The 13,158-nt window shown below is 34.5% G+C and overlaps 1 protein-coding gene across 1 annotated transcript; it reads right to left on the bottom strand.

The window, feature by feature from the left end:
* Positions 1-4,902: 4,902 nt before the first annotated feature.
* LOC131648782 (CMP-sialic acid transporter 3-like) lies at positions 4,903-12,207 on the bottom strand. Its single transcript, XM_058918508.1, has 16 exons — positions 11,925-12,207; positions 11,394-11,603; positions 10,886-11,002; positions 9,916-9,972; positions 9,268-9,345; positions 8,689-8,733; positions 8,314-8,373; positions 8,019-8,141; positions 7,819-7,896; positions 7,354-7,423; positions 6,667-6,774; positions 6,428-6,561; positions 6,226-6,302; positions 5,854-5,899; positions 5,700-5,761; positions 4,903-5,439 (listed from the first exon to the last, which is right to left on the bottom strand). Exons 2-15 carry the CDS (start codon positions 11,562-11,564, stop codon positions 5,711-5,713), a joined length of 1,215 nt encoding a protein of 404 aa, XP_058774491.1. The 5' UTR covers positions 11,565-11,603; positions 11,925-12,207; the 3' UTR covers positions 4,903-5,439; positions 5,700-5,710.
* Positions 12,208-13,158: the final 951 nt, after the last annotated feature.

The following is a 13,158-nucleotide window of genomic DNA, read 5'->3' as shown; positions in this document are numbered from 1 at the left end:
AATAGATGTGGTGATATTGTGACAACATGATTATAATGTGATGTTGCGTTTGGTGTGAATTATGTATAATGTAATTGTTTGAATTGTGTTGAGGTATGAATACATTATACTCAGTGTTACTTCGGTGAGTTATTGGTGATGATTTGTATGTTATATGTTATGCATGCATTCATAAATCATAGGTGTAGTTGTATCTTGGGGTTATTTGGATCAGTGATGCTAATTCCCATTATGTGGAATTAGTGGATTGGCGGTGGTCGTATCCCGATGATTTTTGGATCGGTGTGATGGGTTAATTCCATGTGTTGGTACCACATGCATAGAGTTGTTGCATGTATCTATTGTTATAACATGATTGGAATACTTTCGGTGATATAACATGGTGTTGCATTTGTGTTTGTTTGTATTCGTAACTGTGGATGATTAATTATAAGTTTTGTAATATAATGCAATAAGGTGAACAATTGCTTATGAGGTTTTGTTGTTTATGAGCTTATAACATTTGTTAATTGTGAATATGTCTCACCCTTATTGTTGACTATTTCCAGATTGAGGAGTAGCAGCTTTATTGCTTTGGTGAGGATAGCTCGTAGAGTTTATCCATTTGTTTTGGGTTGTGTCGGTGTCATGCTCTAGTCTTGTAACACTGGGAAACATTATTTGTTTTAGAGTTATTTAATAAACTCTTGTTTTATTGATTTGGATAATTTTGTTGAAGTGAGATGGTGAATTTTGATTTTGATAACTGAGGTTTACATTATCCAATTTTGAAGATTGATTTTGCTGTGTTTAAACATGTTTGATTGAATTATGTTCCTCGGAAAAGCGTGGCAGATGTTTTATTTTATACAATGAGTTGTAACATCCTTTTGCATGTTTTACTCTGAATTTATTTAATATTTCACGGAGGTTTAGAAGAGTGTTACGGTGAAAACCCCAAAATACCCCTATATTTCAGATATGCATCTCCAAAGCCATATTTTTCTTAAAAAATGGGTGATTTCGAATATGCATATCCGAAGACACTCTTTTTTATAATAAAAAAATATTTTTGGATATGCATATCCGAAATAACCTTTTTTTTTTTTAAAAAAAAAGTGTTCTCGGAGATGCATCTCTGAAAACTGTTGTGGTTTTTACAAGCACCCCTTCACTTTCATTCTCCTCAAAATAAAAAAATTCACACAAAAGTGCCAACTTGTATTCAAAGTATTCTGACTCTACAACTCCTTCCTAGCATTGATAAGCATTCAAAGCTCCATTCAATATCTACTCGAAGCTCCAACAAATTGTAAGTTTCCATAACTTTGAACTCTAACTTGGAAATGTTATTAGGGCTGTTAGAAATTAGAAAAATGTTGTAGGGTGAAGTTATTGTAGGTCAATGATAGTGTTAAGTTGGTAAAAATTGGATTTTGATTGAGTTAGGGCAAGAAATGATGGTCTGCTAAAAACGGTTTTTCGCCTGTGTTTTCAGAAGTGCATTTCAGAAATCACCTCTAACCAGTTTCAGAGATGCACTTCCGAAAAATGTCTGAATTGTTTTTTTTTCTTTTCAAAGTCTTACCGGTTGCATTTTTTCCAAGAAAATGGCAAGCAATCAGGCACCGGTCGCTCGACTTAGACAGGGTAGGGAGACACAAACAACTTCAGCTCGGCGCGAGAGAGCTGCACAGCAAGCAGTGACTCGAGGACGGGGTCGAGTCCGAGTACCAGTCCAAATGGATGACGCGCCTGCAGGATCTTCATCTGCTTCGAGGAGTCGGTTGTCTCGGACGTCTTCCTCTCGTGAAGAGGAGGTACGTGAGGAGGAGGAGGAGGTGGTAGGACTTGAGAAGGAGGAGGTACCCGATGTTCACCCTGAGCACGGCGAGGTTGATGCTCAGGACGGGGAGGAGGAAGGCTACCCGGGAGGGCCTTCAGACACTTCTGTGTTGATTTACTATCATGACAATGTCGCTCGACGAGCTTGGGATGGCGAGGTTATTTTATATTGCACTTTCTAATATAACTATTTTTTGTTGTTTTTATTGCACTTTCTTCAAACGGTTTAACTAACATTGTTTTTTGTTTTTGTTGTGACATGATCGGGCGACCATAAAATCTGTGAACCATGCGCGGAAATATTTGATCTGTTTAAAGCACACACTCAGTGGTTTAATGACGTTGTAGCTGGTTTTGGGATTGGCGATTTATGCATGACCGGATATAGTACCATCAGCCACGACATGCAAGGGGCATTTGCTAAAAGGTGGCACAAGGAGACTTCGTCTTTCCACCTTCCTGTTGGGGAGTTTACGATCACCCTACATGATGTGGTCTGTCTTCTCCACCTGCCGATCAGAGGGAGGTTTTTAGACTATTCCCAGATACAGAGGGTTAAGGCCATAGAGTGGATGGTGGATTATCTGGGTATGGACCCAAATATGGCGGATTATGAGTGCAGAACGACGAGTGAGGGCCATATTCGGTTCTCCATCTTGAAAGAGCTTTATGAGAACCACTTGGTGGCGGCAGCGGAGTCCGAGGATGAGGGTGACGTGCTTTTGGTTGAGTATCTTTGTGGTTACACTTTGCGGTGTTGGTTTATGTTCTTGATAGAAACTACACTCTTTGTGGATAAAAGTGCAACCTACGTGGACATGACTTATCTCTGGTACTTTATTGATCTGACTACAGTTCACGAGTAAAACTGGGAAGCCGTTAATCCGATATACCTATATTAGAAGCTGAATGACGCCACCAACTGGAGGACCAGACAGTTGATTGGCTCTTGCACACTCCTTACGGTACATTTCATTTTAATTATATCACATTTAATTATATCATATTTCTATTTAACATATTATCATATTTGTGTTTCAGGGTTGGATCTTCTCTTATTTCCACTGCATCCACAGCTACGATCATGATCCCGCTTACATTAATGCCATGCCCAGGGCTGCACGATATGTCTTCTAGAAAAGGAATCAGAAAGTGGGGTCATATCGTGTATACCTCGATTGTACTGCTCATAATGACATCCAGTGGACGCCCTTCATTGATTACGGTAATGTTGTCTCATTCGACCACATCACATTATATTCTGGATGGTTGGCATGTGGGGCCAACACCATGTTCAGATATCTGCCGGAGCGGTGCATGAGACAGTTTAGACGTCTGCAGATGATACCGAGGTCTCCATTTGAGGTTGCTCCTGACATTGTTACCTGTCGGAAGCTCATTGTTATCTGTGAGGATTGGGCGCATCATCTAGTCCCAGGGAAGTATCGGCATACGCGAGCCACCCAGAGCTGGCACTATGTAGATGGGTATGTGACATGGTTCTATCAAGTGTCACATCCTATCATGACACCCGATGCTCCTGGGCATCCACCTAGGCCAGCACACGATGAGCTCTTTGAGAACCAGCAGGCCGGGAATGACCATGCCACTAATCTCTTGTCGATCTGCCAGCGGATACATTCGATAGGGCAGGAGACATTGGAGAGAGGGATCTTTGAGCAGGGCGGTCCAGAGGCGATTGCCATAGTGCAGAGGATGGTCAATGAGGAGGCAGAGGAGGTCGCAGGGAGTTCGCATTAGGCATAGTCAGTAGTAGATGCCTATTTATGTTTTATTCATGACTTTTTATCTGGTATTGTAATATTTTTACATTGTGCACTTATCTGAACAACCACTTCCATATTATAGTATCGATTTTTTTAATCTACTTTGCGTATTTTTTATTTTCGTTACATTTTATCGATTAGTAGGAGGTTTTAATTTTATTCTCCTATGTTGTTGTTTTGAAAAAAAATGACTCAATAATAAATGCATTTCTTCATTAAAATTTGGAAAAGGAAATTTATATGGAGCAACAAATTGGTTTTTTTGCTTAGGGGAGTACCGTGAGTATGTTTGTCGTCTCAAATAATTTCCTCGAACGTGGTTTGAGAGACTTAGTAGTATGATTCAACAATACTCTATGATTTATTTTTTTAATAAACAATGTGTATCTAATAGGATTCGAACCTGAATCCTTGAAAGAAACACACTCTCAGGACCCAAGCGTTTCACCGCTAGACCACACACACGGACACATACTCTCGGTTTTTATAAACGTTTCCCTAGCAAATGCATTTATATGGTTGTGTAGGTTAATGATATAGTCATTATAGGTTTTGATCATTATGAAATTGCTTGTCTTAAACAACATCTAGTCCACCACTTTCGGGTCAAAGATCTAGGAAGATTCCAGTAATTTTTTGGCATTGAAGTAGCTCATAAGACAGAAAGTTGTTATTTCCCAAGAACACTTGGTTTGGATATCTTCAAATTTTAATTTCATAATAAAATGTTGTCATATCCAATTCTGAATTATTACTTCATCATTTGTTGGTTCTAATATAAAACAGGGAAAAGCTAACATGTGCCCCAAGGGCACATGTTAATGAGATATTTATAAATAAAAAATCTTGAAACACGTACATTTAATGTATCGAAACTTTAAATATGACTTTATTGCATTTAATTACATTTAATTTTTTCTATTTATAGTATCCTTAACATGTGCCCTTAGGACACATGTTAACATGACCCTATAAAACATATAAAAATATGATTCCAAATGAATTCTGTTTGTGTTTTCTTAATAATTGTGAAAAAAAAATAAAGAGGGAATACATAACTTCGTATTTTTCATCAACTAAAATATTTAAAATCCATTATAATCAAACTTGCGCAGGCCAATGCCTTGCACATACTTTCTAACTAGTTGCAAGCTAAAATTAACTTATTTTAGAAAAAAAGAAAAGTCAATATGTTTTCAAAATCATTTATCCCTCCACCTATCATATCAAAGAAAAATATATACTGTAATTATATTAACATTATATAATGGATGTGTAAAATATATGAAGAAGACACACGAGTATATCAGTCACCAATATAAAAACATATACAAATATCGTCCTTGATTGCTTTGTATGCATGCAAATATAAATTTCTACAAGAACGGACTCCTCATGTTCACTATCAACCCTTAAATATCACAAAATATAGAAAGAACGGAGTAAAGACTAAATGTCCACACTGGGTAATAAATGTAAAGAATAACACTATAGATAGAATGGGTAGAAGTAAAAATATCAGGAAAACAAATGTCCCAAGATATAAAGAATAAATGAAGTACAAGTAAATCCACATTGATATGCCAAAAGCTCTTACGAATCCATTTGCTATGCTCTATCAAAATCTTCAGCAACGAAAAGCATTGGTTTGTTCACCACCTCACGAAGCCGATAATTCATGTCTGAATTTATGGAACCACTAGACAAATACTTTCTTCGGAAAGCTAAGCAAGAAAGGCAGCAAAATCTTTTTTAGTTTATTATGACTTTAAACTGTGTGGGACCATAGCTATCAGATATCACCAAAAAACATATTCTTGGAAAATTCCTGCAATGATATGGACACGTGAAAAACGAGTGGATTACTTATAAGGTACAAAAAGGGTCATAGACTATTAGAAAGTGGGGTATCTGACTAGAAAAGCATGATATTTTTTCTTCAGTGAACAAAAGAAACTGCTAAGGCTATATAGAACCAATAATAATCTAGCAGGTTAACAAACTATTTTATTAAATATAAGAAAATAATGAACCAGAATTTTGTAGAGGAGGTTATAATTAAAATGGAGAAAGGAAGAAAAAACATACAGTAGGTTAATCTAAGTGGGGAGAAGTGGCTGTCTTTCATCATGCCCCACTCGATGAGTGGCCTGGAAATGTGCATATTAACAACAAAAATAAAAGTAATCAGTTGAATGCTTAAGAGACAAAAAATAAAACAATATATGGTGACGGTCCGTACCTCTTCATTTGCTCCAGCTGCCATATTTATAAATGCGTCCTTTGACCTGAAATAAACACAAGCATTTGTTAATGTAAAGGAAGAAGGATACCTGTTTCCTTTTAGAAGTGTTCAAGTCATGGCCGGCCCATATACAAAATATCCAACAACTAAAATTTTCAGAAACACCAATTGTGTGAATGAATTGTTTTTTATCTTCCTCCCCGGAAGGAGCATGTGGTTAGTCAACTTTTTATGAAGTGTGGCTATCAAATATATAAACCACAAGTTTTTTGGGGCCCAAATTAAGTAGATGCCCGTGCATATGATAACATTTGCCACATACAAAAACGAAAGAAAAAAAATCGTGATTAGTAAGCAATTAGTTTGCACCTTTGTTTGTCCTGAACCTCAGGCAGTTCCAGCACACCATTTTGTTCATCTCTGACTTTGGCCAATGGCGAAAAGAACTGAAGAGGAAATGAGCAAGATGATATAAAAAAGGGTATTGACTAAATTGCTCCCCACTCAGAAAAAACAAGTCACTTATTTTTTAGTCTTTATTATCAACCAGAATCTTTCAAATTCCATTTACCTGGTGCATTGAGATGAATACAATAGAAATGCCAATAAGAAAGTTCATTGTTAGTTTATGTCCAAATAGTACTGCAGATGCTATGCCCGTAAAGATTGTAGCAACTGTTGATGAGTACTTCTTCAAAATTGTATCTGCAACATATTAAGTATGATTTTGAGAGAAGTGGCAAATAACATGGCAATCTACAAAATAGGAGGCAATGCAATGGAAAAAATACATAAGTCTGAATCATTGACCTGCATATTTGAAGAAGAAAGAGGATAATATCCCTTGGGCAGCATTGTTTGCAATCAATAGCATAGTGGCTTTTGAATGGCCTTCTAGGATATCAAAGCTACTAGGACCTGGAACATTTGAAACCGCATTTTTAAAACGTTCAGAGTTCGATCATTAGAAAAAAGAAATCTATATACCTTGGATTAAAACTGAAAAGCATTACAGAACTTCCTAACAATAGATATTTCAGGTGTACAAATGTTGATAGAATGAACAAATAGAATAAACCATCAACAACTAAACTAATAAAAAAGGTTGTTTGTATGAGTCCCTTGAAGCTGTGTATAGAAACGACTCTTTACTGCCTTGCTACAAAAACACAATGATATATGACAGAAACACTTGAATACAATACAATGTCTCAAGAGCATAGAATCATTCACATCATATTTTCATTTATTCAAATATATTTTGAATTAGAAAACCAATGAGGTTAATTAAACCCAATGCTTATATGTGTGTATCATAATCTGAATTTGTTGACATAAGTGGATATCAAATTCCTGATTTTGCTCATCCTGTTGGTAAATTTGTGAGACGAATCCCAAGTGCTGGCTGAATTTATGTATGATTTGCTCACTAGAATTTTCAACTGGCACTTGAATGGATTAAATTTAAATTAACATTTAAGAGATTCATTTTCTTACCTTTGACAATAGCTGACACGACAATTCCAAGAAAATTGAACATGGCTCCATACCCATACAGGAATAAGTTCTGCGAATCACGAAATAGAGAATAAACATCTAAAGTATAAATATTAAAGCAGTTAAAAGTATCCTCTAAGCAGACTGGCACCACTAAAGTGCATTTCTTGACACTTTCCATATATTTTATTTTACTTTACAGTTGACTTGAATGATATCAAGAGGATTCTTCTAATTAGTTTCAGTCGCCAAGTATCATTATTAGTTTCTGTCTGTTAAGTACTGTCCATTAAAATTAATTCATGTTAGTTTCTTTTTGAATACAAAGTGACCAAAGTTATATTTCTAATATAAACTGTAATACATTTCAATTTTTATACAATGTAAGAGTGTGTCTTCACACATGGGCAAAAATTGGACACTAATTAATCTGCTGATCAAAATACATTAAAAGGCATAGTTCACCTGTAGATATATACTTGTATCATATTGGCTCTTCAAAGCATACTCATTATAAACAGAGGCCATCGATGGAACCGTGACCTGAAAAAATAGTTCCAAAGTTGAAGTTCAACAAATAACAAAGAATCCTAATAGATGGAAAATGCACTGATTGCATAATGATAATCAATATATCGAAGGAACAAATAACAAACATCACTTACAAAAATAAACGTATAGACATATGCACCCATTGTGACAGGAAGACCCAAAGCTGTAGTTCCCTCGGGTAAAGATCGTAGCTGATTAACACTTATACCAATGAGCAAGAGAGCAAGAGCTTCCCACTGTAAAAACGGGAAAAAAAATCAATTTTCCAGCTAGATAAAAGGAATAGAAGCAATTTAGATTTATGTGAGGATTTCAACTTGTTAAACTCTGTAGTACAGAGCCAAATAATGGCAAGGATACCTCTAAAATCCTTATATCCTATAGACATGATAGATCTTATGCACTGACCTGAATGATAGAAAACTTGCGCTTCATAACCACCTTTAACAAAAGTGCTATCACTAACACCTGAAACATGCACAGTCAACAGCCAACCATTAAAAACATGTTCAACTTCAGCAAACTATCGAGAAGAGTATTTTAATTTGTCTCAAGAAATCTGACAGAAAACAGCTTAAAAGAATAAAATATAATGGAGAGAAGAGTGTAAGAGAATTTCTTGAAATGAAGTGGAAAGAAAATTTTGGTTGAAAGCAATGACTCAAAATTTAAGAAGCACTCATCAGCTATCACAAGATATATCATATGTAATGCTTAAGCAAGTCGTTATTTGGCTGGCAAAAATACAGAAATCAATCAACAGCACTGTGAACGAGAAATTACCTTCAAATTACTTAACATCTTCACAGTAGCGGGATTAAAATAAAGCTGCATGAAATGTGAAATCAACCTTAAGTAACATTAAGTATCACAGAAGCAACACAATAATTCATCAGCTTGTAATATGAGCCATACTGAAATTAGATGGATTAGATGGAAAATCAAGAGAAGATAGGCATGTCATAAATAAAAACCAATGCCAAGTCCTTGTGTAGTATTACTAACACAATGCGACCACTATAAGATTATCAATAAAATAAGACTCTAAATCCTAAAAAAGCTATAACTAATACTCTAACAAGCAATGAGAAATTTATTTTTCTTCTAGAACATTTAATTACTAATATGGAAAATTAAACCCACAACACAGGCACTGGATACAAATATGTACTACCTATATGTGGGTTACATCTACCTATATGTGGGGTACAAATACATACTACCTAAACTCTACGGAAAAACAAGTTGCCTATTCTTGACTTTATAGGTGCATATCAAACATAAAAGAAAGACTAACATTCTTATTCTAGCCAAAAACCATATATATGGCATATGAAATATTTATAGAATAATTTTATATACCTGCATGACAAACTTCAGATAGTTGTTTATAGCATACAAAAATGCTGGAACGGCAAGAAGGACATTGTTGCGGGCTGCCTACAAGAGACAAATTACCACATTGAGGATGAACATCATGAAGGTACCGAGAAAATCTTGAATTAAGTGTTCAAGAATTGTTCTATATATAATGAAAAGGCTCAAGAAACTTAGAGAAAGACACTCTCCCATATTCGTTATACAAATGATTCTAATGGAGCACAGCTTATCAAGCAGTGTCGTCAAATAGTGGCTATAGCGCTATAGTATAGAGGAATTTGAACAGGTTATTATTGTTCCACCTCAATATGCTATTTAGTATAATCTGTTGTCAAATAGACGCTATTGAGATGCCATAGCTTTGTAGCATTGCAAAATTTGAACAAACCGTTATTTTTCACGATCCAAAATTAACAGCATTGCTATCAAGTCAGTAATCAATATCAGGTAACTAAGATGAAGAGTAAGAATAAACAATTGGATATATAATTTAACCAGTCCCAAGAAGCAGGGCACCTAGACCTAGCAAATCAGTGAAGACATATCCTATATCAGAAAAACCAAGTGACATATGGACTCCATATATCTGTCAATTCATACAAAATTAATATTATAATTAAATCATAGTACCTGGGTGAGTGAAGAAATTGAGAGAAGAGGCTTCTCCCCAACTTTTTGATTCCTAGCCTGCACAGGCAATCAAACCTTAGATAAATGGCAAAATATACCACTCCATAATGTTTTCTAGATCTGAATTCTACAGCATCATATTATCAGCTAAAGTATACTGCTAAGGTTAAGTTATCTTTTCAATCTCTAGGAGTTTTCAGTATCTTAGCAGTCCATGGCCATGACCCGGGTGTGTGCTTGAGATTTATGCTACTCATGTCTTACTGACTCTTATTTTGGTTTCCAGATGCTCTTCGCTAGTTTAGTAACATTGAGAAGCCTAAAGCTTTATGATTTTGTAAGAATTCTATTTTTTCTAATGCGTATAAATATTAATTTGAAAAATGATGTGTTCAGAAGCAAATACATGCCTAAGGAGCCCTGAGCAAAAACCTTTCTGCCACTTTAGGTCTACAACTAATAATGTTTTCTTTCAATTTACCAGCCATCCACATCTGTTTTTGTCTACATAATGCCTTTAACTATTTGCTTAACATGCCCCAAATTATAATTCAGTACACCTACTTTTCTGTCATCACAACGGGTGCAAGAAAATCAACAGATATAGAGGGTTTCTTCTCTTACATAAAAGATAGTAGGAGATACCGCCACATGGGGCGACACGGATAACCAAACTGTGTTTTATACTCTTATTAATGTTAATAGTATGGATATGGAAGTAAAGATAATTAAAAAAAATAAAAAACCAATCCCTAGACATTCAAATTTCAATTTTGTTTCTGTTTACTTGCAAAGATAGACTACAGATCCATACCCTGACATTCACTATATAGCAATTCTAACCTATTGTGAAACATCTATCACGTGTTTCCTTCAAAATCTACCTCCACTTGACACATGTTCTAAATATGTGATAGAAAATACAGTATATATTTAATTTGAACATACATCAAGGAAAAGTGATCATTACCTGGATAAGAAGCATAACAATAGCAAAGAAAACCTTCGTGATCTCCGTCAAAAAATTAACACTAATTGGGCTAAAATTGAATTTCCCATCCACCTTGGACATATAGACTAGGATAGGCTGCCAAAAGAAAGAAATAGTATATATGTCAGCCACTAAACAACAAGCATAAAGGTTTGGCAAGAAATACCAACCATTTCAACACCAAAGGAGTTTCTAATCTATTATAGATTATTGGATTATTTAATTTCCATAAGCAGAAGTTTAGATCTTAGATCTGCTCATCAAATAAATGACATATGCCATTGAAGCAATTTTTTTAAGATAGTAAGAAAATATATATGCTACATCTCAATATATTTTCTTATAGACTTGGAGTCCTAAACCCTTTAAATTGCCAGTAATAATCCCTTTGCTAACTAGCCATTGTATTCGAAGTGACATCTAAATCGATTCATATGCAACTATGCAAGATAACCCTTTGAATACGTTAAGAAGAGATAAGAATCACCTGGAAACCAACTAACATACAGTCCCCACCAACCAACAAGATGTTGAGTACACGTTGTTTGGATGTTATCCTACTCTTGTGCCGATCATAAGCCCTCGATACAGTTTTGCTGGCGGGCGATACCAATTTGGAATGGCAAACACTGCATTCTATCATCCCGCCGTTATTCATCTGTATCCCCCCACACTATAATAGTATGAAGAACTCGATCTGCAATTCAATCAACAAAAAAGCATATCTATACACTTAATCCTCCATAATTAAACAAAAAAATACCTAAAAAAATTCAAAAAAAATAAATAAAATTAAAACAGGCCTCGTTCTTCAGAAACAGCTAAAAAAATATTTAAAAAACAAAATTAAACAGAAATTTGAATAGAAAATAGAGATCTTCAACAATTAGTGAAAATACTAGAAAATCGATTAACATATGAGCTGAGATCTTGCGAAGAAATGAAGAAGAAAAAAATCACCGACGAAAAAATGAGTAAATTATATATAGAAATTGAGATTTGAGGAAGAAGAAAAAACCTAGATCGAGTCCAAAGCGAGCATTGACGGAAACACGGTTTCTGATCTGAAGGTAGCGAAACGCGATTTGGAGAATCTGAATTGAGATTTGTTTGTGTGAAGAAGAAGAAGGAAAAAGCGGTTTAGGGATTTAGTTTTGTGAGTGATGAAAGAGGAAATGGAAATGGAGAGGGAGAGAGAAAATATAATATGGTGAGTGAATGAAATGAAAAATGGAAGAGCGTTATGTTATTGTTATGTGGTGTTTGGTTCGTTGGCTTTGAAGTTACACAAAAGAAAAGAGCGGTGTTATGTTATGTTATGTTTGTGAGAAAATGATAGTGAGGTATGTATGACACGTGACGGACCAATGAGGTGAGAGGAAAGGAAAGGAAGTGGAGTCAAAGGGGAATGAATGAATTTCTAGTTTGGTGACTCGCTTTCTTAATGGTTCGGTGGTGGAATCATTACTTATCATGTTAAAATTATTAATTAGTAGTTCATTATTTATTACACATGAAATTGGTGTATCAATTTTTTTTCTTTTAGGTTAAACGTTTCTTTTGCTTCAGTTGGCAGTGTTGTTGTTATGAGCTGTCTACAAAAATATATAAATAATAATAATAATAATAATAACAAACTCTTTCATTTCTTTTTTTTGGTGGGTTATATTTTTAAGCTTGTACTCCCTCCCATTAATCTAATAAACAAATGTTTTTTTTCTAGTTTAGTGTGTTTGATTTATTTTTAAAATCAATTACTAAATATATATAAAAGTAATATATTTGTTAAAATAGTGAACAAAAGGAAATGTAATATTCCCTCTAATCACATTTACAAAAATAATAATAATTACTGATCTCATCTATGATATATGTCAAATATCTATTATTATTTGCTCATGAATTTATAATTTTTATTTATTTATAATTTTTTAATAAATTTTTAATGTAAAGCTTATAATTTGTTATTTTATCTTTCAATTTTATTATTATTATTATCATAATTTTAAAAAGCAAATATTAAATAAGAGAAAAGGGGTGATGCACTGACAGTGTAAAAAAGTTTTACACTGTCAACCAATCACGACCATGTATCCTACCAAGTCATACTGTTATTTTTAAATTACTAAGATGACATGACAGAATAATATATTCTTATTGGATGACAGTATAAAACTTTTTACACTGTCACTGTCAGTGCATCACCATTAAACTCATTAAATAATTATATTTGTATGCCATTTAATATTGTT

The sequence above is a fragment of the Vicia villosa genome, linkage group LG2 (assembly GCF_029867415.1).
Source record: "Vicia villosa cultivar HV-30 ecotype Madison, WI linkage group LG2, Vvil1.0, whole genome shotgun sequence".
NCBI classification, from domain to species: domain Eukaryota; kingdom Viridiplantae; phylum Streptophyta; class Magnoliopsida; order Fabales; family Fabaceae; genus Vicia; species Vicia villosa.
This window is presented reverse-complemented; position numbering and strand designations above follow the sequence as displayed.

Coding starts and splice junctions, on each gene's coding strand:
- LOC131648782 (XM_058918508.1), bottom strand. CDS start 11,564: ATGAATAACGGCGGGATGATAGAATGCAGTGTTTGCCATTCCAAATTG. Junction 9,346..9,915: donor CAATTTCTTCACTCACCCAG/GTACTATGATTT, acceptor TGTCTCTTGTAG/GCAGCCCGCAACAATGTCCT. Junction 7,424..7,818: donor ATACAAGTATATATCTACAG/GTGAACTATGCC, acceptor CGTGATTCGCAG/AACTTATTCCTGTATGGGTA.